We start from the raw sequence: 27,470 nt of genomic DNA on the forward strand, positions 1-27,470 counted from the left end.
ATTTTCAGGTGTACATTTTTTGGGAAGAATTTCTGTAGCTTTGCCTTGACGTTGTTTGGTGATGAGGAACTGATCTAATTTGTGCTTGGTTTGTGATCTCTGCAACTACATTTATTCCTGAGAACTCTTGCAAGATGGGAAATAAAGAAAAAAATCAACCCTATTGTTGTTTCCAAATGTATCATGTGTTTGTGAGCATTACATTTAATAGTTAATGAAGCTGATATAATGTTATATTTCCAGACACTTAGTGAAAATACTTGACTACTTGCCTTTTGGAATTTTCTTTTTGTTTTCTGGAGCAAGAAATATTTTATTTCAGATTTCAAATATTTTTAGACTTTTTAAAAAGCTCATAGGCCCAAGACTTGTAATCACGTTTACTGAATAAAAAGGGCTAAGTTAAGTATTTCTATTCTTAATATGAAACCCAGACACCATAAAGTTAGTTATGGGTAAATTTGAATACATAGAAACTTAAAACTGATAAAATCTGAACATACAAAAATTCAAAATATAAATTCCACACACACACACAAATACTAAATACAAAGGTAAACCATATATTCAAAAACACAGGGGCACCTGAGTGGCTCAGTCGGTTAAGCGTCTGCCTTTTGCTCGGGTCGTGATCCCAGGGTCCTGGGATCGAGTCTGGCATCAGAGCAGGGAGCCCGCTTCTCCCTCTCCTTCCTGTTCATGCAGTCTCTTTCTCAAATAAACTAATAAATGACTATATCTGCATACATAGGATAACTTAACTTAAAAAAATTTTTTAAAGACATTTTATTTCTGCAAGAGAGCGAGCAAGCGCATACACACTTGTGTCCCAGGACCTGAGATAAGGCCAGACGCTTAACCAACTGAGCCACGCAGGTGCCCAATATCCTTAACTTTTAAAAAGCTTTTACAGATAGATGATAAAATGATGAATAATCCAAAAGGACAGTGATCAGAAGATAATTCATAAGATAAGACATCCTTTTTATCAATAAAGGTATGAAAATAGGCGCAACATCATTACAGAAGTTGAGTGAAAGCATCAAAATACTGTCTTTTCTACCCATCACCGTGGCAGATAATAACAAGATAAATAAAACCCACTATCGGCACGGGTACGGGGAGAGAGGCAGTCTCACGTCTGTGTACAAACCGGAGGTGTAGTAATTGGCACAACTGCTTTGAGGGACATTTTAAAAAAATTTTTCTTTTTTTTTTTAATTTTATTTATTTTTCAGAGAGAGAGAGAGAGTGCACAAGTAGGCGAAGTGGCAGGGAGAGGCAGAGAGAGAAGCAGGCTTCCCACTGAGCAAGGAGCCCGATGTGGGACTCGATCCCAGGACACTGGGATCATGACCTGAACTGAAGGCAGCGGCTTAACCCACTGAGCCACCCAGGCGCCCATGTTTTGAGGGACATTTTTAAAATAGGTATCAAATTTTTAAATGGGTCTATCCTTGGACCCAGAAAGTCTATTTGTTTTTTGGTTTTTTTTTTTAAGATCTGATTTATTATTTGAGAGACGGAGAGAGCAGGGGGAGGGACAGACGTAGAGTCTCAAGCAAACTCCGCAGTGAGCAGGGAGCCTGACTAGGGGCTCGAGTCCCAGGACTCTGGGATCATGACCTGAGCCAAAAGCAGATGCTTAACCAACAAGCCATGCAGGTGTCCCTACATACCTTTATAAAAAACATTTTAAAAATCGGGCCACCGGGCTGGCTCAGTCCAAAGAGCATGTGACTCTTGATCTCTGGGTCCTGAGTTCGAGCCCCAGGTTGGGTGCAGAGATTACTTAAATAAATAAACTTTAAAAAATAAAGAATAAAAAATTTTAAAAATGCATTAAGAAAGACTTTAAGAATATGCCAAAAACTTTAAAAATCTAACAAAGTACAGCCATAAAGATGCTGGAAAGCCAATATCGACCATCATTTCTCTGTTTTGAGCTGATGAAGAAGGTTAATGTGGCAACATGGTTTTTACTTTCCAGTAAGTCTCTGAAGTTTCATCAGCATAATTTGTAAGGAATAAATGCAGAGAGAGGGAAAGCGCCGCATTATTCTCTTCACTGAGATCCTTCCAATTATGTGCTTGAGACTTTTGCTCTGTCCCTCCCCCTGCTCGTGATCTCTCTCTCTCTCTGAAATAAATAAATAAAATCTTAAAAAAGTTACACATGCACACAGGCTGAGGGTTAGTTTCTCAAAACTTGTTTTGATTTTTATTTTTAAAAAATTTTTAAATAAACATTTATTTTGAGATATTTTTAGGTTTACAGAAGAACTGTGACATTAGTACAGAGGAACTGCTTTTGTCACATCACTTTAAGCCTGCTGTGGTCTCCTTGGATTTATTTTATCATTTTCAGGTTCAGGTCACAAAGCTAATCCTCCTCTAGGGATAAATCTGAAAGCGAACCTTGACACAGAACCTTTACTCTGTTGTTAATATCCACAATACTGTTTTTACATGAAGTTTTTAAAAATTCTTTAAGATTTTTTTTTTTTAAAGATTTTATTTACTTATTTGGCAGAGAGAGATCACAAGCAGGCAGAGAGGCAGGCAGAGAGAGAGGAGGAAGCAGGCTCCCTGCTGAGCAGAGAGCCCGATGCGGGGCTCGATCCCAGGACCCCGAGATCATGACCTGAGCCGAAGGCAGCGGCTTAACCCACTGAGCCACCCAGGCGCCCCAAAAATTCTTTAAGATTTTATTTATTTGAGAGAGAGAGAGAGAGCTCACAGAAGGAGAAGCAGGCTCCCCACGGAGCAGGGAGCCCAATACGGGGCTCGATCCCAGGACCTGCGATCATGACCTGAGCTGAAGGCAGACGCTTAACCGACTGAGCCATCCAGACGGCCCACATGAAGTTTTTTTTAGCGTTACCAAAGCTTTAACATTTTTCAACACTTGTTTTTAAAAAGTTCTCCTCCACACCCAGCCGCACTTCCCCAGAGCAACACTTCCAATTCCTCCGGCTGACTCTTCTGTTATCTCCTTCCTAACTCTAAGGAACACTTCTCTTGCTACTCCTTGAATTATCTTTCTTTCCTTTTTCAAAGATTTTATTTGTCAAAGTACGCGTGAGAGCAGACATGTGTGTGTGCACAGGCAGAGGGGCAGAGGGAGAAGCAGGCTCTCCGCTGGGCAGGGAGCCTGAAGGGGGGCTTGATCGCAGGACCTAGAATCATGACCTGAGCCCAAGGCAGATGCTTAACCCATGGAGCCACCCAGGCGCCCCTGGAAGCATCATACTTTTGTGTTGTGGATGTATTCGAGGAGTCCCTCGGATTTTCAGCGTAAACATCACCTGTCGGCTTCCGAGAGCTGGACAGGAGGCCCTCTCTCCCCGTCCAGGCGGATCTCTTCCAAATCCTCGAGCCTTCCATTTTAATCTGCAAGTCCGCTTGGAGGAATTTCGGGCATTTACATTATTAGATCACATAAATATTACATAACATTGGACCATGGAGTATACCACAGCTATTTTCTATGTGTCTTTTGCTTTCCCTGGAGCTCACATTTCTTTCCTTGGTTCAGCTTACGAATTTCATTAAGTCAGTTTCAAACTCCCCGACCTCTTCTGCCTCTCCTCAAAGCATTCGGACATAATGGGTATTTCTCAGTTTCATCGACTTGGGAGAACAATTTTCTACAACCTCCTGATGTGCCCCAGTGTGGACTGGTTGCCTCCAGGTGCACAGCTGTCTTCTTGGGATCCCCCTTGGGCAGCGCCCTGGGGACCCCCCTCGCCTCCCTTGTGCTGGAACTCCCAACACCTCTTTCTTTGTGTACTTCCTCATTTCAGCAACTTGCCTCCCCCAGTTGGAGGAAGGGTGCATGGGAGACCTTGAAAATGTCTTGATTTCATCTCTTACACTTAATTCGAATCATCTGGCCGATATAAAACTCTAGAATGGTTGTAAAATATTTTCCAATTTTGAAATTTTAGAGAATTTTAAAGGTATTGCTCTACTGTCTTCTTCCAATATCATTAAAAAGTCCAAAGCCATTTTAATTCTTGTTCCTTTGTATGAGCTTTTTTTTTTTCCCTCTCTGAAGACTTGTAGGATCGTTTTGACCTCAGCTGCCCGGAAATTTCTTGCTGATGTATCGAAGGCATGGGTCTGTTTTTATCCACTGTTCTGGGTATTTGTTGGGCTCTTTCAATCTAGAAAACCGTGTCTTTCAGTGCTGAGAATTTTCCTTGAATTACTGCATTGCTAATTCCTTCTTCCCTATTTTTGCTATTTTTTCCCCTTTTCTTTCCTGTTCTTCTCTTTTCTCTTCTCCCTTCCTTTTGTGGTTGTTGATATTCCTATTATCTGGATGTTGGACTTCCATCCTTTACTTTTTAAAATTCTGTCACTACTTTCTTTTTTGTCTTGTGCTCTATTTTCTGGGACATGTGCTCAATTTTATCTTCTAACACTGCTAGTTGGAGTTTTTAATCTGTAGTACTTTTAAATTCCAGAGTTCCTTTTTTTTTTTATAAGCATCATACTTAAAAAATATTTTCTTTATTTAACAGAGAGAGAGGGCAAAGCAGGGAACCAGGGGGCAGAAGGAGAAGCAGGCTCCCCACTGAGCAGGGAGCCCGATGCAGGGTTCAATCTCAGGACCCTGGGATCATGACCTGAGCCAAAAGCAGATGCTTAACCCACTGAGTCACCCAGGTGCCCCAATAAGCATTATACTGTTGTGTCATGGATGTATTCACTTCTTTTATCTCCTTATGGAATGTGAAATACATATGTTATATATATTACGTAAATATAAACAAATATATACATGTGTTTAAACCCAGTTTTAAAAATCTCTCTGCATAGTCTCTGTTTCCTTGAAATTTATTTTTTCTGCTTTCTTTTCCTTTGGTCTTTCTATATTAGAGGCTTTCCCCAAATGTCTGCAGTATGGTTATCTATTTACATTTAAAAGTAGAACACTCAAAAGAGATTGAAAAGTTTGGTGCCTTTAAGTAGGGCTTACTGGTGATGGGCTTCCCACCAGGATGGCTTGGCTGAGTCATTTCCTGGGAGGATACTATGGGCTTGTCCCCGAAGTCTCCAGGCAAAACGCATCCAGTATCCTGCCTGGGGGTTTCATCCCCGATGTCTGCCTCGGCTTGGGAGCCAGGCTGGGAGGAAGACTGGAGATCTCAGTACCTGCATGTCACGCTTCACTGCCTACCTAGCAGCCAGCGTGGTGCCCTGTCCTCCACGGGGCCCGGTGTCGCCTCCAGACATGGTCTTGTTCACCTTCTTCAGAGAAGTAGGCCCAGCTGTCCACCAGGGCTAGGAGAGGTAGATGCTGGCTGAGGGACCGAGGGAGGCCGTAGAGGGGAGGTGAAAGACGTCTGACCCATCTTCTGTTTTTAAGCCCACCTTTGCCCCATTTCCAGAGGTACCTAGGGTCTCTGGTACTGCTCCTTCCCGAGTCTGGATTAGGGAATGGGGGTGCGGTGCACATGGAGTTTCTCTTCTGCATTCCCCAATCCCAATTTTGGATGTAGCTTTCTAAATCAGTGATCACCCAGCCATCTGCTTGCGGGGCTTCCAGAATGTGCTTGCTGTTGTCTCCCTGCTCACTCCTTCTAAAAGCCCTTCGCTCTTGCTTTAGAAGGATTCTGGGAGGTAGGAGTAAACACATGTTCAACCTGCCATCTTTAACTCGAAGTCTTTCTTCATGTGTGTGTGTGGTTTTTTTTTTTAATTATTTTTACTGAATAAGTAATACATACTTACTCGAGAACATTCTACAGTGTAAAGAAATACGATTTTGTTACATTTCCATTCAATTTTTTCCCTATCTTTTGTTTATATCACGGACTTCAAGTTACTTTCCATTTCTACATCAGTCACTTCCCCTATCGACGGGATCCGGCCATCAGCGTCACGTGAGCAAAGCCCACCTGAAGCAAACAAGGTCCACCCCCAGCTAAGGCCCCATATGTGCACTCCCCGCTCACAGCTAACCCTGAAACAGCGAGGACGTGTGCTGGCTCCCTCACCTCCCCGGCACCCCAGCCTGCTCCAACGGGCTTCCGCCCCATCACACCACCAGGTCACTGTCGCTGCCCACCTGCACGTCCTGCGGACGTGTCAGTCTTGCCTTACTAAGCCACACCGCGGAATTCAGCACGGCTGACCACACGCCCTTCTTCTGGAAACCCTCTTCTCTTGAAAGACCCCACGATGCACTACCCTAACTTCGTGTGCTCTACCGCCTGAGCCAGCCAGGGCCCCAACTATCCTCCTGTCTTGCTACCTTTCTGACCAGTCCTTCCCTTTCCTCCGGTTCCTCTGCCTCCTCCTTCCTTCTCCAACTCCTTCAACAGTGGTTCTCAGCATTGGCTGTGTGTGAGAATCATCCTGGAACTGTTTTAAAGAACATTAACGCCTGGGCCCCTACCCAGAACAGTATATTCCAAATCTGCTCTAAAAGTCAGAGCTCCTAAGGGGATGGCCTGTGCTTTCTCCTGTCTCCCTCTCCAGACTGGGTCTATGCTACCAAGGCCCAGATGTCTGTTTCTAGCTCAGATCTCGGCTTTTAACGCTTCCAGACTTTCTTCCCTCCAATTGAATTCTCCTTGGGGCAACTGGAACTCCTACTCGCCCTTTAGGTTCCTACTAGAAAGTCGTCCATGCTGTGTGTCTCACTGGCCCGGATGCTTCCCTTCACAGCACCACTGCCCTCCTTAGTGGAATGTGTGGTTGGGGGCGATGGGGTTAGTTATTACTATCGGTCTCCTGACATAGTGCCTGGTCCAGAAAAACCCCTGAAGGGGCGCCTGGGTGGCTCCGTTGTTAAGCATCTGCCTTCAGCTTAGGTCATGATCCCAGGGTCCTGGGATGGAGCCCCTGAGTTGGGCTCCCAGCTCAGCAGGGAATCTGTTTCTTACTCTGCCACTCCCCCTGCCTGTGCTCGCTAATAAATGAAATCTTTTAAAAGCAAAAACAAGAACTAAAGAATAAACATACAAATGAAACATGTGGTATAAAAACTTCATTGATGATTTCAGTGGCTTTGGAGAGTCTGCATAATGTAATATAGTATCTGTCCATCTTAATCCACAGTTTGGATTTTTTTTTTTAAGATTTTATTTATTTATTTGATAGAGACACAGCAAGAAAAGGAACACAAGCAGGGGGCATGAGAGAAGGAGAATTGGGCTTCCTGCTGAGCAGGGAGCCCGAGGAGGGGCTCAATCCCAGGACCCTGGGATCATGACCTGAGCCAAAGGCAGCCGCTTAACAACTGAGCCACCCAGGCACCCCCACGGTTTGGATTATTTTCCGTGCTACAGACTCTCAGAAAGCAAAAGAAATTCTTAGGTCAAGTATATGAACATTTTAAATATTTAAAACATATTTTAAGACTAAAAAAAATATCAAATTGCTTTTCACAAAGACTGAGACCTTGGATTTCAGCCATGCCTTCTGGTTTGATTCTACTCTCCGCTAATTTGTTAGGTAAAAATGGGACCTGGCTTCCCCAGACCTTCGTTACCCTCCTTTGAGGGCCATGAATGGGAGCCCCCGCTTGAGTGTTTTGAGAGCAGGGTCGATATCAGAAGCATTTTTGCCCTCAGGGATGCAAACCATAAAAAAGTAGTTTATTAAATACATTCACTTAGCCAGTTCATAAAATTGTCATGTTCAGTGTACTTGGAACTCTGGAAAAATCTCAGGTTTCTAGGCTTTTCCCCACCAGTATCGCACCAGAGCCAGTTCTGCAGCCCCCCTTCTAAGGGGTGAGATGTGGGAGCTCTGGTAACAGGCTCTGCTAAGGGCAGGGTCACAGAACAATTCTGCTCTCCAGCAGCCAGGGCCCCGGTCACACACGGAGGTGAGAGCCCCCAGCTGGCCCTGTGTGGTGGGGGTTCCCATGTCCTCCCCTGTGCTCCCTCCCGTCTGGGCTCCAAGTGTCTGGGGATGGTCCGTGGAACAAATGGCACATTCCAGCCACACAAGGCAGCCTCTGGGATGCTCGGGCCACGGACACACGTGTACTACAACAAACCCGGCCTGGGGCCCAGCAGGCTGAGGTTTTTGCTTTCGATTGTGGCCCTGCTCTGTGGGAGGCCCGTCTGTGAGGAGGATGTGAACAAGCAGACGGAGGCAGGGGACGGAGGCTGCGTCCCAGCGCGTGTGAGATAATGCGCGAGTAGCAGCACCTAGACCACAGAACTCCACCGGGACATCAGATTTTAGGGTATCGACCCTGACCCACTTGCCCAGATTCTCATTCTCTGCCTCCCAGGCCTGGTTCTTACTTCTTCTGCTTTGAATTTCTCTTTTCTTCCCACGTGATCCTTGTTTTTGGCTGCGGCCACTCAAACTTGTAGACACGGACTTATTTTCTTCCAAACAAAAGGACCTTCTGCCACACGCCATGCTTTGTTCCCAAGTCCCCAGTCTCACCTGCTTTTATTTTTTTATTTTTTAAAAGATTATTTATTTATTTATTTGACAGAGAGATCACAAGTAGGCAGAGAGGCAGGCAGAGAGAGAGGGGGAAGCAGGTTCCCCACCGAGCAGAGAGCCCGATGCGGGGCCGGATCCCAGGACCCTGGGATCATGACCTGAGCCGAAGGCAGAGGCTTAACCCACTGAGCCACCCAGGCGCCCCTCACCTGCTTTTAAATCATGATTTTTGTCTGCCAGAATGAACCGAGACCAGCCTCTCCTCTCAACTTAAATCTCTCGCAAATCTCCAGGAGGGGGTACCGGGTTGCTCTGAGGGATGCCGGCACTTATTTTTCCAGAGGCTTCTGTCTCTTCTGTCACTTGCAGCTCTCAGTCACCGGAGCTGACTTTACCCTAGATGTTGCTGGACCTTCTGCGAGGATCCAGCTGACAGGTCCCAGAACCAGCAACATAATTTCATAACTAGACCTGGCCTCTGGCTCTGGTGAGTTCTCCGGCTGGACTATCCTTTTTCCAAAGATAGGATCACCCGTGATGTCTAGCTGTGAAGGACAAGGATTGGCTTCCACTGCAGACCTTCAAGGTAGATGATTCAAGTCCAAAGGCAATTCCAAAGCAGGAGCTCCACAAACAGACCACGTTCCACAAGAGCTCCAGCAGGGCAGGCACGTGGGCCATGGACACGGGGGCTGGCAAGGGACGATGCCTACGCAGAATGACCGCGCCTGGGGTTTACTGGGCTGCCAGTACAGCCCAGTCACCCCATCAGGCCCCAGAGACTAGGACCCGTCCTATTTTACAGATGGGGAAAATAAGCTTCCCCAAAAGGTTGAGTTAACTTAATCAGACCACTGGTGAGCACAGAAGCCAGGATTCAAAAACGCAGGTATCTGACACTGGGGTCCGCACTTGAGACACATGCCTTTCTGCGGCCTCTGTCACACCACCCCCTCCACACACCGTTCTGCACATCGCACAACGTCTCCCGTCCAGTCTGTCTGTCCCTATCCCTCCACTGACCAGCTGTAGGACCAGGGTGAGGATTCCTTCTCTGGAATGCTCCACAGGGCACCATCTCTAGCACCCTGACAAGTGACCGCTTTTCTTTCAGTTCTGGTTTTGTTTCCCGCCAAGATGGGGGTGACACCTGGTCATGTCAGAAACTCCCCAAGATGATGAACCCAATGGTGTTCTAATTTCTCAGCCACTTGGGCCACTGGTAGGAGGCAGGGGGGTCAAGGAGGCATCAGGCAGGTCTCGCACCTGCAGGCCTCCTTCCTGCACACATTTGCTAACACAGCCCTCAGGGGTCTGCTGCGGGTGGCGATACCCCACGCCGGGCCTCCTGAGGGCTGGAAGACCTGGAAGGCAGAGGTCTGGGCCACCCAGGAGCCACTCACCAGCACTGGGATCTGCGGGCGTCTCGCCTTCCTCGGAGTCCTCCTGCTCCTGCACGGTCGGCCTCTCCCCACGCTCCATCTGCGACATGAGGTCTGGTTTGGAAATTGCATAGTCTGGGCAGAAGGAAGGAAAGAAGACATGCTATGTGGTGAGGTCACGCTGGCTGTTGTAAAGGTGTCACCTGTGTGAGTGGGACACGAGGAGGAGTCTCGCGACAAGTGGCAATGCTGGAAAAGAGATGCGCCCGGTTCCCAGCCCTCCTTCTGAAGGCCCCCACGGTGTGTAGGCCTGTGCATGCATGTGTGAGGGGCCTGCACGCGTGCAGGGCAGGGGGCAGCCGCCACGTGCACACCAGCAGGAAGTGACCCTGTCGCAGGTGGCCGTGGCTGCTCACGGGTTGCCAATCCCGGCTGGGGCTTTTCCTGACAAAGGCACACAAGAGAGTTGAAATTTTATAGGGTAAAAAACGAATCCTGACAAAAATCCAGAAGCTAAAAAACTAAGCACAGATAGTGTCCCTCATGTTTAAAAAAGTTTAAAGCTCTCTGGAAATGAAGTTACCAGATGAAGACACGGGGAGGAGACGTGCATGCACGTGTGCGCCCACACGTGGCTTCTTTGTAAATGGTTAACATGCGTTACTCTATCTAAAGAGCCACCACGATTCGTACAAGATAAAAAAGCAACTGTAAAGAGGTAATTCATAGAAGAAGTGCAAATGGCCAGTAAAGACAGGAAAAAATGCACTAGCTCACTACTCATCAAAAAACAAAACAAAACAAAACAAAACAAAACCATATGAAAGTAATGAGGTGTCATTCTTCACCCATCAGAAAGGACAACTGTTTAAAACAAGGCCATCGGTTCGAGCCCCGGCGTGCAGAGACTGCACTGCCACGCTCAGGGGCATGAAGGTCACAGCCTTCGGGAGGAAGTGGCCACAATACTGTGAGCGGGCCTCCTCTTTGTCCAGCAGACGCCCTCCTGGGAAGCCATCCTCCTTCAGTCCCCAGGCAGGCGCACACGGACACACGGGGACGCGGGGTCTGGACGTGGCAGCAGGCAGGAGATGCGATCAGCCTGCTCCCTGTCCACAGCGAGACAGACGCCCAGTGGCTCCCTGGAAGGCCACACATCCTTCTGAAAAGGCCTACCTGTGCGGCTGTGGAAAGCGGCCTAGGGCCCATCCTTTAATAGAGTAAGTCACCCGTCCCCATCCGTGCAGGCCACAGGCAGCCTGTGCACAAGCTTGTGTTTGCACGTGCACGACTGAGGATGGGAAACAACGCAGGCTGAAGGGATTGTGCTGGTTACCTCTGGGGGGCACGGGGGTTGCTCTTTATTCTATAAATCTAAATTGTTAAATTTCCAACAAATTCAATAAACTGAAATTTCAGTTATGCATATACTTTAAAAAGAAAAGAAAAAAAGAGTCAAATAGAAGAAAGTTCTCTTAATGGGGAGGTCTGTGGATATTCAATGAACAATTCTAGCAAGAATCCAAGTTTCTAAGCATAGACTTGCACATGTAAATGTTTTCCTAACTTTTTTTTGTGTGCCCAAAGAGTTCCCCACACCAGACAGAGTGATATATATAAAAATGAAGTATAGGGGGCGCCTGGGTGGCTCAGTGGGTTAAGCCGCTGCCTTCGGCTCAGGTCATGATCCCAGGTCCTGGGTTCAAGCCCCGCATCGGGCTTTCTGCTCAGTGGGGAGCCTGCTTCCTCCTCTCTCTCTGCCTGCCTCTCTGCCTGCTTGTGATTTCTCTCTGTCAAATAAATAAATAAAATCTTAAAAAAAAAAAATAAAAATAAAAATGAAGTATATTTTCCCAGGATTTCCTCCTGAAATACTCTTATTAATGGAAACAACAAGAATGCACAGACTTCTGGGGAAGAGAGTCCTTGGTGAGACTGTGACTTGCTGGTGGAACCCAGCATGAGCATCGACCCCCCCGGGTCACAGCCTCTTCTCTGCACAGAGGAGATAAGAACCCGGGGGACGTAGGCTCTCCATCAGTGACAGTGTTCAGTCACCTGAATGGGCGAAGGGGAGTGAGGGCTCATACCTGTCCCAGCGCCCTCTTGGGAGAAGCGGGGATTAAGTAACTTGATTCTCATAAAGCCCTTCACACTCTGCTTTGTAACAATTTCTTGGACAGACTCATTAAACATATACGTACAAAGCCAGGAGAAAATAATGTAGAGGTGGGACCCTGACGTCTGTCTCCTTTCCACCTGTCCCCGTGGCTTCTCAGTGGAGTGGTGCTCTGTCTACACACTGTCCTCATCTCTGCTACCCTGGTGCCTGGGGGCGTTTGTTCTAACTGGTTGTGAACCAGTTGTTAGAAAAACTGAAATTTAGTTTTTCTTGTTTCTGATTATTGGTAGGACTGACACTCAGAACTCCCCATGTCTCCAAATGAACCTCAGGCTTGTGTCAAGGAAGCCCCCCAGCGTGGGTGAACCTTCTCCTTACCCATAGAAACCAGAGACTCGTAGTTGCCCCGCATCACATTCTTGTAGAGCTCCTTCTGCCACTCGGACAGGTTCCCCCACTCCTGCTCGGAGAAGTGGACGGCGACATCGTCGAAGGTGACAGGAACCTGGAACCACACAAACTCAGCTTGGACCACCTGGACAGCAGTCACGGGCCCTCAGCTGCCAAATCCCAAGGCAACGAATGGCTCTCAGCCCCATGCCCTGGCTCAATCCCCTTCTCCCAGGACTGCAGTGGGAAAGGCCCAACGGCCGCGGTGGGTCTTCACCACAGACCTCTCTAGAAATCTGGCCTGACTTCAGCCACTGTCCTGGCCCCACAGAGTAAGGGTCTCGTTTTGTCTGGTCTGTTTTTCTGTCTAATGGGATAATCCTTGCAGCTACAAAGCATGGTCTGCAGACCAGCAGCAATGATACCGGGGAATTTGCTAGAAATGCAGACCCCCAGGCCCCAATCTAGACCCACTAAATCAGATTCTGCATTTAGTAAGATCGCCACACTAACATTTGAGAAGGGCTGGCATAAAGAATACAGTCCAAGTCCCGTCCCTACATAAGGCTATGTACAGGGACAACACACAAAGAACAGAAAGAAAACCAGCCCACATTCAAGTTCAAGATTTTCTGGGAAAATAATATTAAAACCTAACTATTCTCTAGTTTTTTAGGATACTTCTCGAAATCACATATTTACTGGCATTAACATAATTTCTAAGTCAACTGTTAAAAACGTGGAGCAGGACAGAGCCCTGGAACCTTCCACCAAGGTCTCCGTCCACCTCTGACAGTGAACTCCCAACGTTCACACCAAGTCCCACTCACTGTGAACTGAACGCCCTTCAGAACTGACTATCCCTGATCACTAGGAGGTCCTCTGACCTGTTCACCCACGGCTTAACCAACAGGACAAACGTGACGTTGGCGTGTCTTGTGCTTGGTGAAGTCATGCTGGCAACTAGGTATCATTATATGTCTCCTTAACCACCTCTTCTTCCTTCTTTTATATGAAATTCCTAAAACACATGCAATTCGGATCCCTCCTTGGGAGGCCCCAGTTGGGACGGCTTTACCTTGGGGACCTCTCCATTGCTTCCCGGGGGCAGGCGCAGGATCCAGAAATTTCGGTTTTTCAGCAGGTTCTCCATGTTCTCCAGCCGCCTCTGCAGCAGCCCGTACTCCTGCAGCAGGGTCCCCAGCACAACCCACTTGCTCTCCAGGTGGTTTGCAAACTCCACGGCCGTCTTCTCGCAGTCCGCCAGCTTCTTCTCGGCCGTCCCCGTCCGCCCCTCCAGGGTCAGGAGCCGCATGGCCTGGGCCTCCAGTTTCCTCTCCACCGCTTGGACGGCAGCCCACACGGCCAAGCGGGTGATCTCCGCCGTAGGGAGTGGTGTGTCCTTCTGGGCTGCAGAAGAGATCTGGAAGGGAGTGTCTTTTTGGGAAACAGGGCTCTGAAGCAGGGGGTCCATGTCAGTCTCTGGAACTGTGGGGGAAAGGGTCAGGGGGTCTTTCTCGGGAACTTCAGGCGAGTGGAGTGGGGCTTCTTGGTGGGGGGTGGAGTGGGAGAGAAGTGATATTTCTTGCTCAGCAGCAGCTGGGGGTGGATACTGGGTCTCTTCTTGGGAAGTCAGGGGACCCTGGAGATGAGTCTCTTGCTCAGAAGCGGCCGGATACAGGAGTGAGGGTCCCTTCTGGAGAACATGCGGCATTCGGCCAGAGGTCTCTAGCTTGGGAGTCTGGGGCAGGGAGCCTTGTCGGGGAATGGGGGGAGACGAAGAAGGAATCTCTTTGTGGGGAAGAACACGGGACTGGAACAGAGTTTCTCGGGGGATTCCGGCAGGGGCCTGACGCGGCGTTTCTTCTTGCAGAACATTGGGGAATGACAGAGGTGACGAGCGTTGGGTCTCCATGTCCAGCTGCTGGACCTGTGTTCAAGGAGAGAAAGGACAGGATTGAAGGCCACAGAATCCAGATGGCAAAGTAAATGCCAAAGATCGGCACCCACTGAAAAGGGTCGTGGGTTTCCTGGTAATAAGATACATTGCGTGGACACGAGTCTCTGGACTCTTGAGAGCCTAGAGCTGATTTAGGTATCAATTATAAAACTATTATTAACAACAAAGAAAAGGTGGCCACCTTCTGTGTTGGTAGAGCTGTCTCTTTCTTCACAACACACATCTCACAGGGACCACCCAGGACTAGAAGTAGACGAGAGGAAAAGATATAGGCCTCTGTTCTTGGTCCTCTTCAGGCCGACTGCTGCCAGCTCCCTCAGCCTCTCTGTTCTCGGTGTCCTTGCCCGTAACACAAAGACAGTATCTGACACACCTGCCACCTCACTGAGTTTGAGCACGGAGCATCAAAGAAAGTAAGACTTTGTAAACCAAAAGAGCAGAACTGTCAGGGCCGGGCACCGTTAGGACCCCCAGACTCCCAGCAAAGTGGAAGGAGACCCCAGTGGGGCCAGGGCTATTAAAGGACTTCCCTCGATGACGAACTTGACATCTGGCCCCACTGCTCCTGCTTGTATTAGCGGGCAGTCCCTGTGCCCTCTGTCTTAAGGGAAACCTTAAGTTTCCCTGACTCTGAGAAAAGCTGAATTGTGGACTTATCAATATAATTTCTCCAAGCATGTCTATGGAGAGAGGCTGAATGGGCTTCTGGGTATCCCAGGCCGACAGAGAGAGGAGAGACCCTGCCCGAGCCAGGCCAGGGGACAGCAGTTCAGCCCCTTGTACGCGGGAGCCCAAGTGCCCGGGGCCGATGGTCCCCACTGCAGGAGGTGTGCTCTGGTGGTCTGAGTCCCTCCCTGTGGTCCGTGAGGTGGGCGACGAGGAGCAAAGGCCTGGAGAGGCTGGAAATGGAGCGGAAGTCAGCCATTCTGTGACTCCCGTCAAAACTGGTGGGGGGACTAGAACTGAAGTAAAGGCTGACTCCTTTGGGGATTTTCATTATTCGCTCTCTGCCCGTCCCCTCGGCCGCATCCGTGTTGGGAGAATTCTTGGGTCACCAGGAGGTGAAGCCAAGATCTTCTGAGCGGCCCCGCTCTGGGTTTACTGAGCCCGTCAACAGCGCTATCGGAACCGAACAGAAGTTCTTCTATAACATGTTTATCCATTTGCTTGTATCTCCCTTCAACCAATCTGTTGAAGGACCCACTGCTGTGCCACGTACAAGTGATCTTTAATGTAACTGGAATCCCCATTCTCTTCGTTTGAAAGGGAGCAGATCCAGTCTGACACACAGTATGTGCTCAATGAACGTCTGCTGAATGAATGAACAATACAGATGACTGGGTCACGTGAAAAAACAATGTTAGGGGACAGAATGACATTGCTTCGGTCATCTATCAGGGCCGTCTCAACGAATTTGTGTCTCCCACCACTTTCCTTCCTTTATTTGCTCATTCATTCACTCACGAGGCCTTCACCGAGACAGCACCACACGTTAAGCCAAGAATTGGAAACTGAAGGCCTGTGCAGGCGGAATGTTCTCGAGGTAGTATGATCCAATAGTTCTGCAGCTAACCAGATGTGAGAGCTTATTAGTCAGATAACAGCTAACAGTTAGTCAGCATTTACTGTGCGCCCTGAACTGTGTTAAGCATTTCAAAGGGCTATCTCTCACGTCATCCTCAGGAAGCCCTCGGAAACTGGGACTCTGAGACCTGTTACCCACACTTAGCATAAGGAGGCGTGGAAGTGTGGAGAGGCCAACCCGCTCGCCCAAGGTCACACCAAAGGCTGGCCGCAGACACCGTAGGTTGTCTCTGGGCCTCAGCTGTCAACCCAGGTAGCAGGTCAGGTTAAGTGTTCTGAATCCTTTCTGCCTCTAAAATTCAGAGAAGCCTGGAGAGTAAACATAGACCTGTGGGAGGGTCTATGGTTGGGAAGGCCTTACCCATAAAGATATTTCATGGACCCCTTTGAAAACTAATGAAAGTTGTGGATTCTCTTCCTCAAAAAACTAACAAAACAGAACAAAACAAAACCACAGGTGGGCACACACACAAAATTCTGCAAACACTTTCGAGGGGTCCACAGACCCCAAAACCTGGAGATTCATCAAGCTACGTCTCAACTTGTCACAGGTGAGGGCAGACAGGACAGCCCTCTGGGACGGGAGCCTCAGATGCCAGGGGGAAATGACCAGCATATCGGAACACAATAGGCACATTATGGCCCTGTCCTTCGAGGGGGGATTAGGGTATTTGCCTACAACTAATGGGAAGAAGGAAAAATCCCCGGGGGCCAAGTTAGTCTCCCTGAGTAATACAGGGGTTTAACTAAAACAATGAAAAAACTAATCATAATAATAAAAAGCTCCAGTACAGTACCTAAAGCATAAAGCCAGCAGAGTAAGATACGGTTACCAACTAGTCTAATCAGAGCTCAAAGGAAAATACCATTTCTTTGCTATTACTAGACTGGCTCTCTCCACTTCCAGATTTGGAGGACTGTAGAGGGATGAGGGGGGCCACAGGAACATACCCGTCCTCTACCCCCAAATTAAAGCCCCTTGCTATAATGTCCTCCGTGTCAGTAAACCTGTGGCTCAATTTTACCCTAAGCATAAGGAGAGGAATGGAGCTATAAATATAGTATCTAAGATTAATAAGCTTGCATTCTCAAACTGTTGAGGGCAGGGGAGAATTCTAGACTATAGATCACAGGATTTAACCCACCCTCCCTACCTCGTGCATCCCAAGTGGATGGGGTCCCCAGGACTCATGCATATTAGCAGAAAAAAATACATCACCATTCATACCGATTTATAAAAAAGCCATGCCATTTTCTTGAATGACCCGGTGTGGTTAACTCAGAATTATATACCATTCAAGGGCCCTGGAGACCGAAGCCCAGAGGTAGGCATTTTTAAATCTCCATTTTGCTTTATTTTTCCAATAGATGATTACTATTTTTATTGAACCGGGAGGCTCTTTAGAAAGCATGTATCCCGACCCCCTCCACACAACAGTAAACTGAGGCTCACAGGCGCTGACTCCCAGCAGCCATCCTGCTCTCCAGCACGGCCACTGCATCTCAAAGAGCAGGTCTGCGGGGAGATCTCAGGGCTGATTTTTAAGAACGGCCCACTAAGCAGGACCATCGGCCACGAAACCCTTAGGAGCTCGCTCCCCAGACCCCATCCGTCTGGACACCCAAAATCTGGCGGGGGGGGGGGGGCTCCAGACGCAGAAGCTGGAGGCCCAGGCGCCCGAGCCCGAGGGTCACCTGCTCACCACGACGCAACGGCTCGGCTGGGCGCTGCCCAGCCTCTCACCCCGCCGTCACCTCCCCCCCGACGGGCCGCGTCCACAGCGCTCAGGGCCAGGCCCCTAACCCAGGGGAGGCCGCCACCAGAGCCGCCCCCTCCCCGTCCAGGCCCGCAGCCCGAGAAAGCTGGCATTTCTGGGGACGCGGGCACCGGGCCACGGATGATTCGCTACGTGACCTTGGGGCAGGCCGGGCAGGTCGCCGCCAGGTGTCTGTGCCTCAGTGTCTCCGCTCTGCGAAATGGGGAGAGCCGCGTCAGCGCCGCGCTCCGGCCGCGGGAGGCTCGGCGGGGGCGAGCTCTGCGGAAAACGTGCGGCGGCAACCCCGACGGACGCAGCGCCGGCTCCGCAGGGAGCGAGGCGCGCCGCCCAGGGCGCCCACCTCCGGGCCCGCGAGCGTGCCAGGCCCCGGCGTCCCCGCAGCCTCGCCCGGACGGCGGCCGGATCCTCGGCCCCACTCCCATCCCGCAGCCCGCCCCCCCCCACCGCCGCCCCCGTTAAGGGGCGCGCGAGCCCGCCGGACCCCCCCAACCCCCCACGTCGCGGCGTTTCTGTCCCTTACCGAGACCCCAGGCCGGGCCGCCGAGCCCGGGACGCGCAGGCCGTCCCCCGGGCCCCGTGTCCGCGCGTCCGTGCGCGCGCGGGCCGCCCTCACCGGAGCCGGGGCCGCCTCGGCCATGGCCGTGCGCTGTCCGGCCCGGCCCGGAGTCGCCGCCGCCGCCGCGCGGCCCCGCGCAGGCCGGTCGCCCGGCCTCTCCGCAGGCGGCGCCCGCCCGGCCCTGCCTTCCCCGCCCGGGCTCGCGCGGCCGTCGGGCCCGGCCTGCTCAGGGCGGGCGGGGACGGAGCGGCCGAGCCGGGCGGCGGCGTCGGAGCGGGGCGCGCGGCGGTGCGGGCGGCCGGGCGGGCTGCGCCCCGGCCGCGAGCTGGGCCCCGGCCCTCAGCACCGGCCCCCGGCCCGCGCGCGGCCCCTCTGCGGCCGCGGCTGCGACCCCGGCTCCGGCCCCGGCCCCGGCTGCGAGCTGCGCTGCCGTCCCGGCGCCTCTTCAGCAGGGGAGCTGCACAGCAGCTGCCATGTTGATACAAACTGCATCCTGGGAGGCATGTCCCTCTCAGGCCGTTTAAAGAGAAACACTCCGAGGCTCGTCGGAGGCTGCAGGAACCCAGACAGCTCCATCTACAGCCGGTAGGAGCGAACAGTGTCGAGCGAGCAGCCGGGCGGCGACGGACACGCCCTGAGCCCCGGGCCAGCCCGTCGTGGAGCCCGGGCCGAACCGCGCGGCCTGCCCCCCCACCCGCCCCCAGGCCGCCCCCCCCGACCCCGGCCTCTCACCTGGGGTCCTCGCCTCCCCGGGCAGCCTCGGGCGAGACCCGGAGGCGGGAGAGCCGAGCACAAACCGCCGCGCGCGGCCGAGGCGACGTGCTGGGGTCTGGAGGCGGCTTGATTGGCTCCGACAGCCTTCCTCCCGCCGGATCCCCCTGCTCCTCTCAAACCCAGAACCCGGGTCGTTCCCTTTCAAAACCTGCGCTCACAAAGGGATCTAAGAAACCCGTCACACCAAAGCAAGCCCGGGTTCATGTGACCAGCTCTGTGCAGTCCGGGTTCCAGGGAAGCGGACTGTGGTTCCAAGGGTAACAAGGGGGTTGGGTGCTTTTGTGAAATGCCCGAGTGTTGTTTTCGACAGGAGAGGACACAATTCCGAGAATCATAGAGTGCTAGGGCTGGAAGGGGCCCGACCCGGCATTTGGGAGGAAACTGAGGCCGAGTGGGAAGGGACATGTTTACCCCAAGTTGCTGTTCCAGCCCCTTGCAGGAATGCTCTTTATAACCTTGAGAGATATCCCAAAAGAAAGGGTAGAGCTTGGAGTTGGCGGCTCCCTTTCCTGGACAGGTTCACGTACACCCATATTTATGGAACATCTACCAGGAGGCAAGAACTAGAAATGAAATGGGGGGTGGGCAGCGAGGAAGAGAGACAGTACAGGCAGGCCTCCTGGATACACGTGAGAAAACCCAACTGCAACTAACTTGAGTGGGGGAGGGGGAAGAAAAGGAGAATATCTTTGTTCACCTAATGGGACCCCAGGGAGGCCAGGGGTGGAGCTGCCTTAGAAGGCGACAGGAGCAGGGCTCAGTCCGCTGGCAGTGTAGTTAGATGTCTCTTTAAAAGTGGAAAGTTATGGATACAGATAAGGCCAGGGCTGGTCCATTTCCTTCCCTTCCCAGAGGTTGGAGATCCCACCTATGTCTTGGTGCATCAGTAAACAGGGCATACCACTGGTTTGGGTATTTTAAATGTGTATGTGAATGATGTAATTCATTCCATATCAGGTTGCAGTTTTTTTTTTTTTTTTTGTAAGCATCGTTGTTTTTGAGATACAGTCCTGTTTAAACAAGAATATCTGGTTCATTCATTTTAACCACCGTATAGTATTTCATTGAAAAAATAAAGTCCAGTTTACTTCCCCCTCCGCCGGGGATGAAAACAAACCTGCTGGCAGCAACTTGTGTGTTCATGTCTCATTGCCTATTTTGAGCTTCTCTGGGAGCGACCCCCAGACACAGAAGAGGGGGTGACAGGAGCGCATGCCTCTTCCCTAAATTCACCAAATTGCTCACCAGTGAGATGGTGCCCAGTGACACTCCCACCAGTGGGGCGTGGGGTCCGGTTTCCACAGCCTTGCCAACACTTATTGATAATGGACTTTGAACCTTGTCAACACGATGAGTTTGAATCGAAATGATAGTTACTTTACTTTATATTGATATATATTTTTTTTAAGATTATATCCATTTATGTGACAGAGAGAGATATCACACAAGTAGGCAGACAGGCAGGCAGAGAGAGAGAGAGGTGGGGGGGAAGCAGGCTCCCCGCCAAGGCCCGACGCGACGCTCCATCCCAGGACCCTGAGATCATGACCCGAGATGAAGGCAGAGGCCTAACCCACCGAGTCACCCAGGCGCCCCTATATTGATATTTCTATGTCCCTGATTATTAAGAGAATGGAACATCTTTTCACATTTCCTAGGCACTTGGTTTCTTCAAATTTTCTCTCCATTTCCTTTCCCAGTGTTTCTGTTGTGAAGTCTTTTTCTTATTTTTTTTTTTTAAGATTTCATTTATTTATTTGACAGAGATCACAAGTAGGCGGGGTGGGGTGGGGAAGCTGGCTCCCCGCTGAGTAGAGAGCCTGATTCGGGGCTCGATCTCAGGACCCTGGGATCACGACCTGAGCCGAAGGCGGAGGCTTTAACCCACTGAGCCACCCAGGCGCCCCTCTTACTGGTTTATAGGTGCTTTTAATTAGCAATAATCGCGCCTCGGATAAACCTCATTGGCTACCATACTGCCACTGCGCAAAGCTTATAGGTGCTTTTAAAAGAACTTATTAGGGATATGAACCCTGTCACCAGACTCAACATGCTTACTGATAGGATTGCATTTCCATCGACCGTCTTACTAGTTGTTTATTTTGTTTTCCAGGTCTTCGGTAATTTCTTTCTCTTTCTATTGTTCCTTCTTTCTTTGCCTGCATTTGGATGGAATATTTCTTTTTTAAGTAATTCTGTTTTCACTGTACACTTATTATTAGTTATGCCTCATTTTTTAATGGTTGCCCTAAGTTTTAACACATACAGCTTTAATTTTTTTTTAAAGATTTTATTTTTTATTTATTATCTTGACAGAGAGAGAGAGATCACAAGTAGACAGAGAGGCAGGCAGAGAGAGAGAGAGGAGTAAGCAGGCTTCATGCTGAGCAGAGAGCCCGATGCGGGGCTCGATCCCAGGACCCTGGGATCATGACCTGAGCCGAAGGCAGAGGCTTAACCCACTGAGCCACCCAGGCGCCCCAAGCTTTAATTTTTAATAGCCTACCTCCCGTGAGTTTTACCCCCTCACCACGCTACGTTAATCTGTGCGTTAATCTTACGGCAGGTTACCCACCATCCTTGTGTTATTGGTAGCGTATGTTTTATGTTTCCAAATGTTACCAGCAGGAAGGGAGTCCTCTAACTTTGTTCTTGTTTTTCAAAATTGTTTTGGGTCATTTGGGATGCCTTGAACTTCCCTTTGAATTTTAGGGTCAGCTTGTGAATTTCTGCAACTAAGCCAGCTAGAATTTTGATGGGGCCCAGAAATCAACTAATCAGCTCCTGTCCCACGGAGAAACACCTAGATGAATGAATATATGATCATTCTTTTTCAGACAAATGTAAGATGAGAAGTTCAGTACTAATTTTGGATTTCTTGTTACCAAAATAAAATGAAAGACTTCAATCACCCAAGAGTTAATTAGCTGCTTGAATTTATTTTTCTTTGTCTTCTAGCATATGTGAAAAGTGGAAAAATAAAAATATGCCTTCCTTTTGACATGTTTAACACGAAGTTACTTTTATAACTGCATATCCTCTCAGTGTATTCCCCCCTCAAGATTACTAGTTGTATATTTGATGATATTAAATAAATATCCTGTAATCATCTGAACTTTTTTGCTATAAATTTTTTACAGTAGGAATTGTTCCAAAAACCAGACGTGTATTTTTTTTAAAGATTTTATTTATTTATTTGACGGACAGCCAGAGAGAGCCAGAGAGCACAAATGGGGGGAGAATGGCACAGAGAGAGGGAGAAGCAGGCTCCCCAATAAGGAGAGAGCCCAGTGTGGGGTTTGATGCGGGGCTCGATCCCAGGATCATGACACGAGCCAAAGGCCGATGCTTAACCCTCTGAGCCACCCAGGCTCTCCCAAAAACCAAACATGGAAAGCAGTGATAAGACGAAAGCTTGCAGCTCTCTCGCTTACATGTTTGTAGAGCATGCAATTTTTTTTTAAAGATTATTTATTTAGGGGCACCTGGGTGGCTCAGTGGGTTAAAGCCTCTGCCTTAGGCTCAGGTCATGATCCCAGTGTCCTGGGATTGAGCCCCACATCGGGCTCTCTGCTCTGCAGGGAGCCTGCTTCCTCCTCTTTCTCTCTCTGCCTGCCTCTCTGCCTACTTGGGATCTCCGTCAAATAAATAAATAGAATCTTAAAAAAAAAAAGATTATTTATTTATTTATTTGAGAGAGCATCAGAGAGAGAGAGAGAGAGAGAGCAGGCACTTGCACACACACAGTTGAGGGGGCCAAGAGAGGATCTGAAGCGGACTCCATGCTCAGCGCGGAGTCCTATGTAGGGCTGGATCTCACAGCCGGGAGATCGTGAGCCGAAAACCAAGAGCGCGTCACTTAACTGACTGAGTCACCCAGGAGGCCCAGAGCATGCGACTCTTGACCTTGGGGTTGTGAGCTCGAACCCACATTCAGTGTAGAGATTACTTAAAAATAAAACCTTTTTTAAAAAACAAATGGGAAGGGCACCTGGGTGGCTCAGTGGGTTAAGCCTCTGCCTTCGGCTCAGGTCAGGATCCCAGGGTCCTGGGATCGAGCCCCACGACAGGCTCTCTGCTCAGCAGGGATCCTGCTTCCCCCTCTCTCTCTGCCTGTCTCTCTATCTACTCTCTCTCTGTCAAATAAATAAAATCTTTAAAAAAAAAATAAAAAAATAAAAAACAAATGGGAGCAAAAGGTGGTTTTTCCCCCTTAAATCATTCTTCTCTTTTACACTTTGTGTATTTTATTATTTCTAATTTATTATGCTGTGATTATGAAAAGGGGTCTGAATAGAATTGGTTATTTGGAATTTGTTGTGATTTGCTTTGCAGCCAGTTTTTGTAAACATTTCATATATACTTGAACATAGAATCTCTAATTGTTTGGATAAAATTAGTTATATAGGTTTTTCAAATAGTCTAAATTCTTACTAATTTTTGTTTGTTTTATCAAATAGAGGTATATAGAAATGTCCCATTGTGATTTTTTTCCAGAATTTTCATCATAATTCTGTCATTGTTTGCTTTATGTGTCCTGAGTCCATGCTGTTAGGTACATTATAGTTTATTATTATTTTTTAATAATACAGCAATCCTTTTTATCCTAGTAATGTCTGCTTTGTCTAAAGGCATTTACTAGTCCATTTCCTTTACATGAGTGTTTGCTAAGGGAGCTTTTCTCCCCCAACTCTTTACTTTGCACCGTATTGTACTTTTGAGTCTTACTCTTGTCTCTTTTTTTTTTTTTTTTTGGAAGATTTTATTTATTTATTTATATGTCAGAAAGAGAGAGAGAGAAAGCACACAAGCAGGCAAAGAGGCAGGCAGAGGCAGAGAGGGAGGCAGGCTCCCTGCTGAGCAAGGAGCCCAATGCGGGACTTGATCCCAGGACTCTGGGATCATGACCTGAGTTGAAGGCAGCGGCTTAACCCACTGAGCCACCCAGGCATCCCTACTCTTGTCTCTTGAAAACAGCATGTGACAAGACGGCAAGTGTCATTTTGTCCTTGTCTGGGGATCGAGGCTAAGGCCCCCACAGTTTACTTTCTTGTGGCCAGAAGGAGCTGGGACAGTCACTCTCCTGCAGAGCTTTACCAGGAAGCACCCCTTGGAGCTGATACCCCCTCTACATGCACGTGCACACACAAAGAGGACTAGAGAGAAGGCCGTTGTTGGCCATCCTCCCCTTCCTGAGCAGTCAGTGTCCTCTGTGGAGCCCAGGACTTCGCTCATTGCTCTTTCTAGGCTCCCTCTTCCTTCATAGGGAAGAAGAGGAGCCCTTGCTCTGTGTCCCCCAAAGTCCCCGAAGTCTGCGAGCACACTGGCACATGGAGGCAGACGGCTTTTTAAAAGTTTTATTTTTTTTTTAAGATTTTATTTGACAGAGAGAGAGAGAGAGAGAACAAATGCGCACAAACAGGGGGAGAGGCAGGCAGAGGGAGAAGCAGATTCCCCACAGAGCAGAGAGCCCGATGTGGGACTCGATCCCAGGACCCTAGGATCATGACCTGAGCCGAAGGCAGACGCTTAACCAACTGAGACACCCAGGCGCCCCACAGATGGCTTTTTTTTTTTTTTTTTTTTTTTTTGTCAGAGAGAGAGGGAGAGAGAGCGAGCACAGGCAGACAGAATGGCAGGCAGAGGCAGAGGGAGAAGCAGGCTCCCCGCCAAGCAAGGAGCCCGATGTGGGACTCGATCCCAGGACGCTGGGATCATGACCTGAGCCGAAGGCAGCTGCTTAACCAACTGAGCCACCCAGGCGTCCCCCACAGATGGCTTTTAATGTAGAGATTATTGAAGGCTTAAAGACATCACAGGGAAAAGGAAGGGCTAGTCCCACTCTGCTCCAGTTCCGCTCAAACCCCAGTGGAGCAATATAAGACCCAAGCCACTTCCTTGCCCTCTTGCAGCGGAAGCACAGCAGGTGGGAGGTGGGGGACCCCTGGGGTGCCCACATGCCACAGACCACATCATGGGGGGCCATTTCTGGGCAGAGTCAGGGGCAGACATTTCTTGATATCCCTCTGGAAATGCTTCTCCATGTCAGAGGAATTGAGGGTAAAGCTGAGTACTACCCCAATCCCCCCTCCTGGACTCCACTGTACCAGTCGAGCCCCACAATCCCAGGCGGAACCAAACTGAAGTTTCTATGGCAACACACACGAGCATGTCCTCCTTCATGTCCTTCTGGAACTCTCCATGCATTGGCCAAAAGTGAGGCTTTGTGAAGACCCAAGTTGGAATCCAGATGAAGTGTGGGAAGACCGTAGAGAGAAAGGAGGAAGGATTTGAGGACTAGCCCTTGTGGCTCTCTGCACCCCAAGCTGCTGGGACCCCAGACAGATCGAGCCCGAACTGGGGTGGAGGGGACACGCGTTCTGCCTGAGATTGCCACTGAAGTTCAAATAGGGTTCAGACTGAGGCCGGAATGAGACTTTTCTGGTGAGGGCAAGTTATGAAACATTTTGGACTTTTGACAACATGTCATCATGGTACCAAATAGCCACTGAGAGGAGGGCTGACATGTGCAATCACGGGGCCGTCGCTGGAGAATAGAAGATTTATGCCCCAACGGATATTTCTCACTACAACTTCAACGCATAGAGATGGATCTTTGTTCAGCTTTACAACCTGACAATGTGTGTTTCGACTGATGAACTTATTTTTCTATTCATAGTGAATAGAGAGACCTATTTGGATTTTTTTCTGTCACCTTATTTTGTGATCTTTACCATAACGTTGCCCCTTCCCCCCGTCTGTTAGATGAATCAAGTTTTCCTAATTCACCCTCCCTCCCTCTGCTAGGAGCCACTCTACTCCTATTCTTTCAGGGCCTATTATGAACATTTAAGTAGGTCTGATTGACTTACAAATATGTATGATTGCCCTTCTCTGGAAATCACAAGGACCACAGGATGCTTTCACTGGCCTCCTGCTCTGTCTTGCACGCTGTCCGGTGTCGTAGATACTTGGTTTTGTATCTTCCAAATTTATCTTTATTATTGTTTTACAAAGTCCACGTATGTTAATATACACCCATATTTACTATGTTCCCCCCCTCATGATTCTCCTTATGATTGCTCCTCCTCCGTACTGGGTTTAAGTTTCTTCTTCCCAAAGACAGTCCTCAGTTGTTTATCGGTGAGGGTCTATGACTGCTTCCTTCTCAGTTTTTATCTTCTAACAAACGTCTTTATTTGGCATTGGTTGTGTGCGATAATTGAGCAGGGTACAAAATCTAGGTTGACGGTTTTCCCCTCACCACTTTGCAGGTGTTAGCTCATTGTCTTCTGACCTCTGTTATTGTCTTAGAAGATTCTACAGTCTTCTTTGACTCCTTTTCCTTTCATGTCAATCTGTCTTTTTCTCTGGCAGCTTTTAGGATTTTCCTTTTGTTTTTGGTGGTTCTAGTTTCACCACGATTTTTTTATTTTTTATTTATTTTTAATTTTTAAAAAGATTTTATTTATTTATTTGAAAGACAGAGATCACAAGTAGGCAGAGAGGCAGGCAAGGAGACGGGGGGAAGCAGGCTCCCCGCTGAGCAGAGAGCCTGATGCGGGGCTCGATCCCAGGACCCTGGGATCATGGCCAGAGCAGAAGGCAGAGGCTTTAACCCACTGAGCTACCCAGGCGCCCTTCACCACAATTTTTTTAATGTGTGACTTTACCTTTGGGCCTCTTGAATTTGAGGATTTATGTCTTCCAAGTCTTGGAGATTGCCTGCCGTTCTTTTAAAAATGTATTTCCTCCTAATTTCTTAATTATTTCTTTCTAGATGAGAAAATCTGTTTAGATAAGTGTATGGAAGGTGTTTTTGTCTATGCTCTTAAACATATCATATATCTCCATTCATGATTTTCTCTGTCTTTCATTCTGGGTATTTTTCTCATCTGTAGCTCATTTCACTAATTCTTTTCAGCTGTGTCTTGGTCAACTGTTTAAACAGTCTGCTGAGTTTTAAAAATTTCAGTGACTTTTATTTCCAGAAATTGTTTTGTTTTTTTCAAATGTTACTTTCTTTTTAATAGTATCTTGCTTTTTCTTAAGGTTTGATTTGTTCTATTTACCAGGTTTTTCCCATGCTGCTTCTTCTACTTTCTGCTCTCTGTTAGTTTTTGGTACATTATAAAACTATCCATGTTACATGCTATCTTGAATAATCTGTACATGAATTCAGGTTCTTAGATTTTGATCCCGGTGTTTGTTGTAGTCTCACTAATGGTGGACTGTGTCCTTGTGGGTTTTGTAATTTGTGATTGTGAGCTTATAGTGAGCCAGACTCGTGGTCTGGACTGTGGGATAGTTCCTCCTGTTTTGGCATTTCCTCAGCCGGAAACCATAAGTGCTCTCATTGGCCCTTGTCCAGGTTTTATGTCAATTGGCCAGCCCTGTGGGTAATGTAAATTTGGATCCCAGCCTCCATGATGTACAAGCTGTGGTTTTAGATTCTTAATGATGATGCTGCCCTGCCCACTGCCATCACCCAGAGCCCAGC

At 48.8% G+C, this 27,470-nt stretch overlaps 1 protein-coding gene and 1 pseudogene across 2 annotated transcripts in view; both read right to left on the reverse strand.

Annotated features, from left to right (window-relative positions):
• ZNF777 (zinc finger protein 777) overlaps nt 1–19,076 on the reverse strand; it is a 29,445-nt gene extending 10,369 nt beyond the window's left edge. The window contains exons 1-4 of one of the 2 annotated variants that reach the window (XM_047695345.1): nt 18,929–19,076; nt 13,397–14,248; nt 12,307–12,433; nt 9,828–9,941 (exon numbers count right to left, since the gene is read on the reverse strand). In XM_047695345.1, coding sequence (XP_047551301.1) covers nt 9,828–9,941; nt 12,307–12,433; nt 13,397–14,233 — 1,078 coding nt within the window. In that variant the 5' untranslated portion in view covers nt 14,234–14,248; nt 18,929–19,076. Of the gene's footprint in view, nt 1–9,827; nt 9,942–12,306; nt 12,434–13,396; nt 14,249–18,160; nt 18,769–18,928 lie in introns of those variants that run through there. The other variant, XM_047695342.1, reaches the window with a different exon arrangement.
• A 1,806-nt stretch (nt 19,077–20,882) lies between these two features.
• On the reverse strand, nt 20,883–20,964 carry LOC125081492 (uncharacterized; annotated as a pseudogene).
• Nucleotides 20,965–27,470: the final 6,506 nt, after the last annotated feature.

Source organism: Lutra lutra, chromosome 11, assembly GCF_902655055.1.
Source record: "Lutra lutra chromosome 11, mLutLut1.2, whole genome shotgun sequence".
Taxonomy (NCBI): domain Eukaryota; kingdom Metazoa; phylum Chordata; class Mammalia; order Carnivora; family Mustelidae; genus Lutra; species Lutra lutra.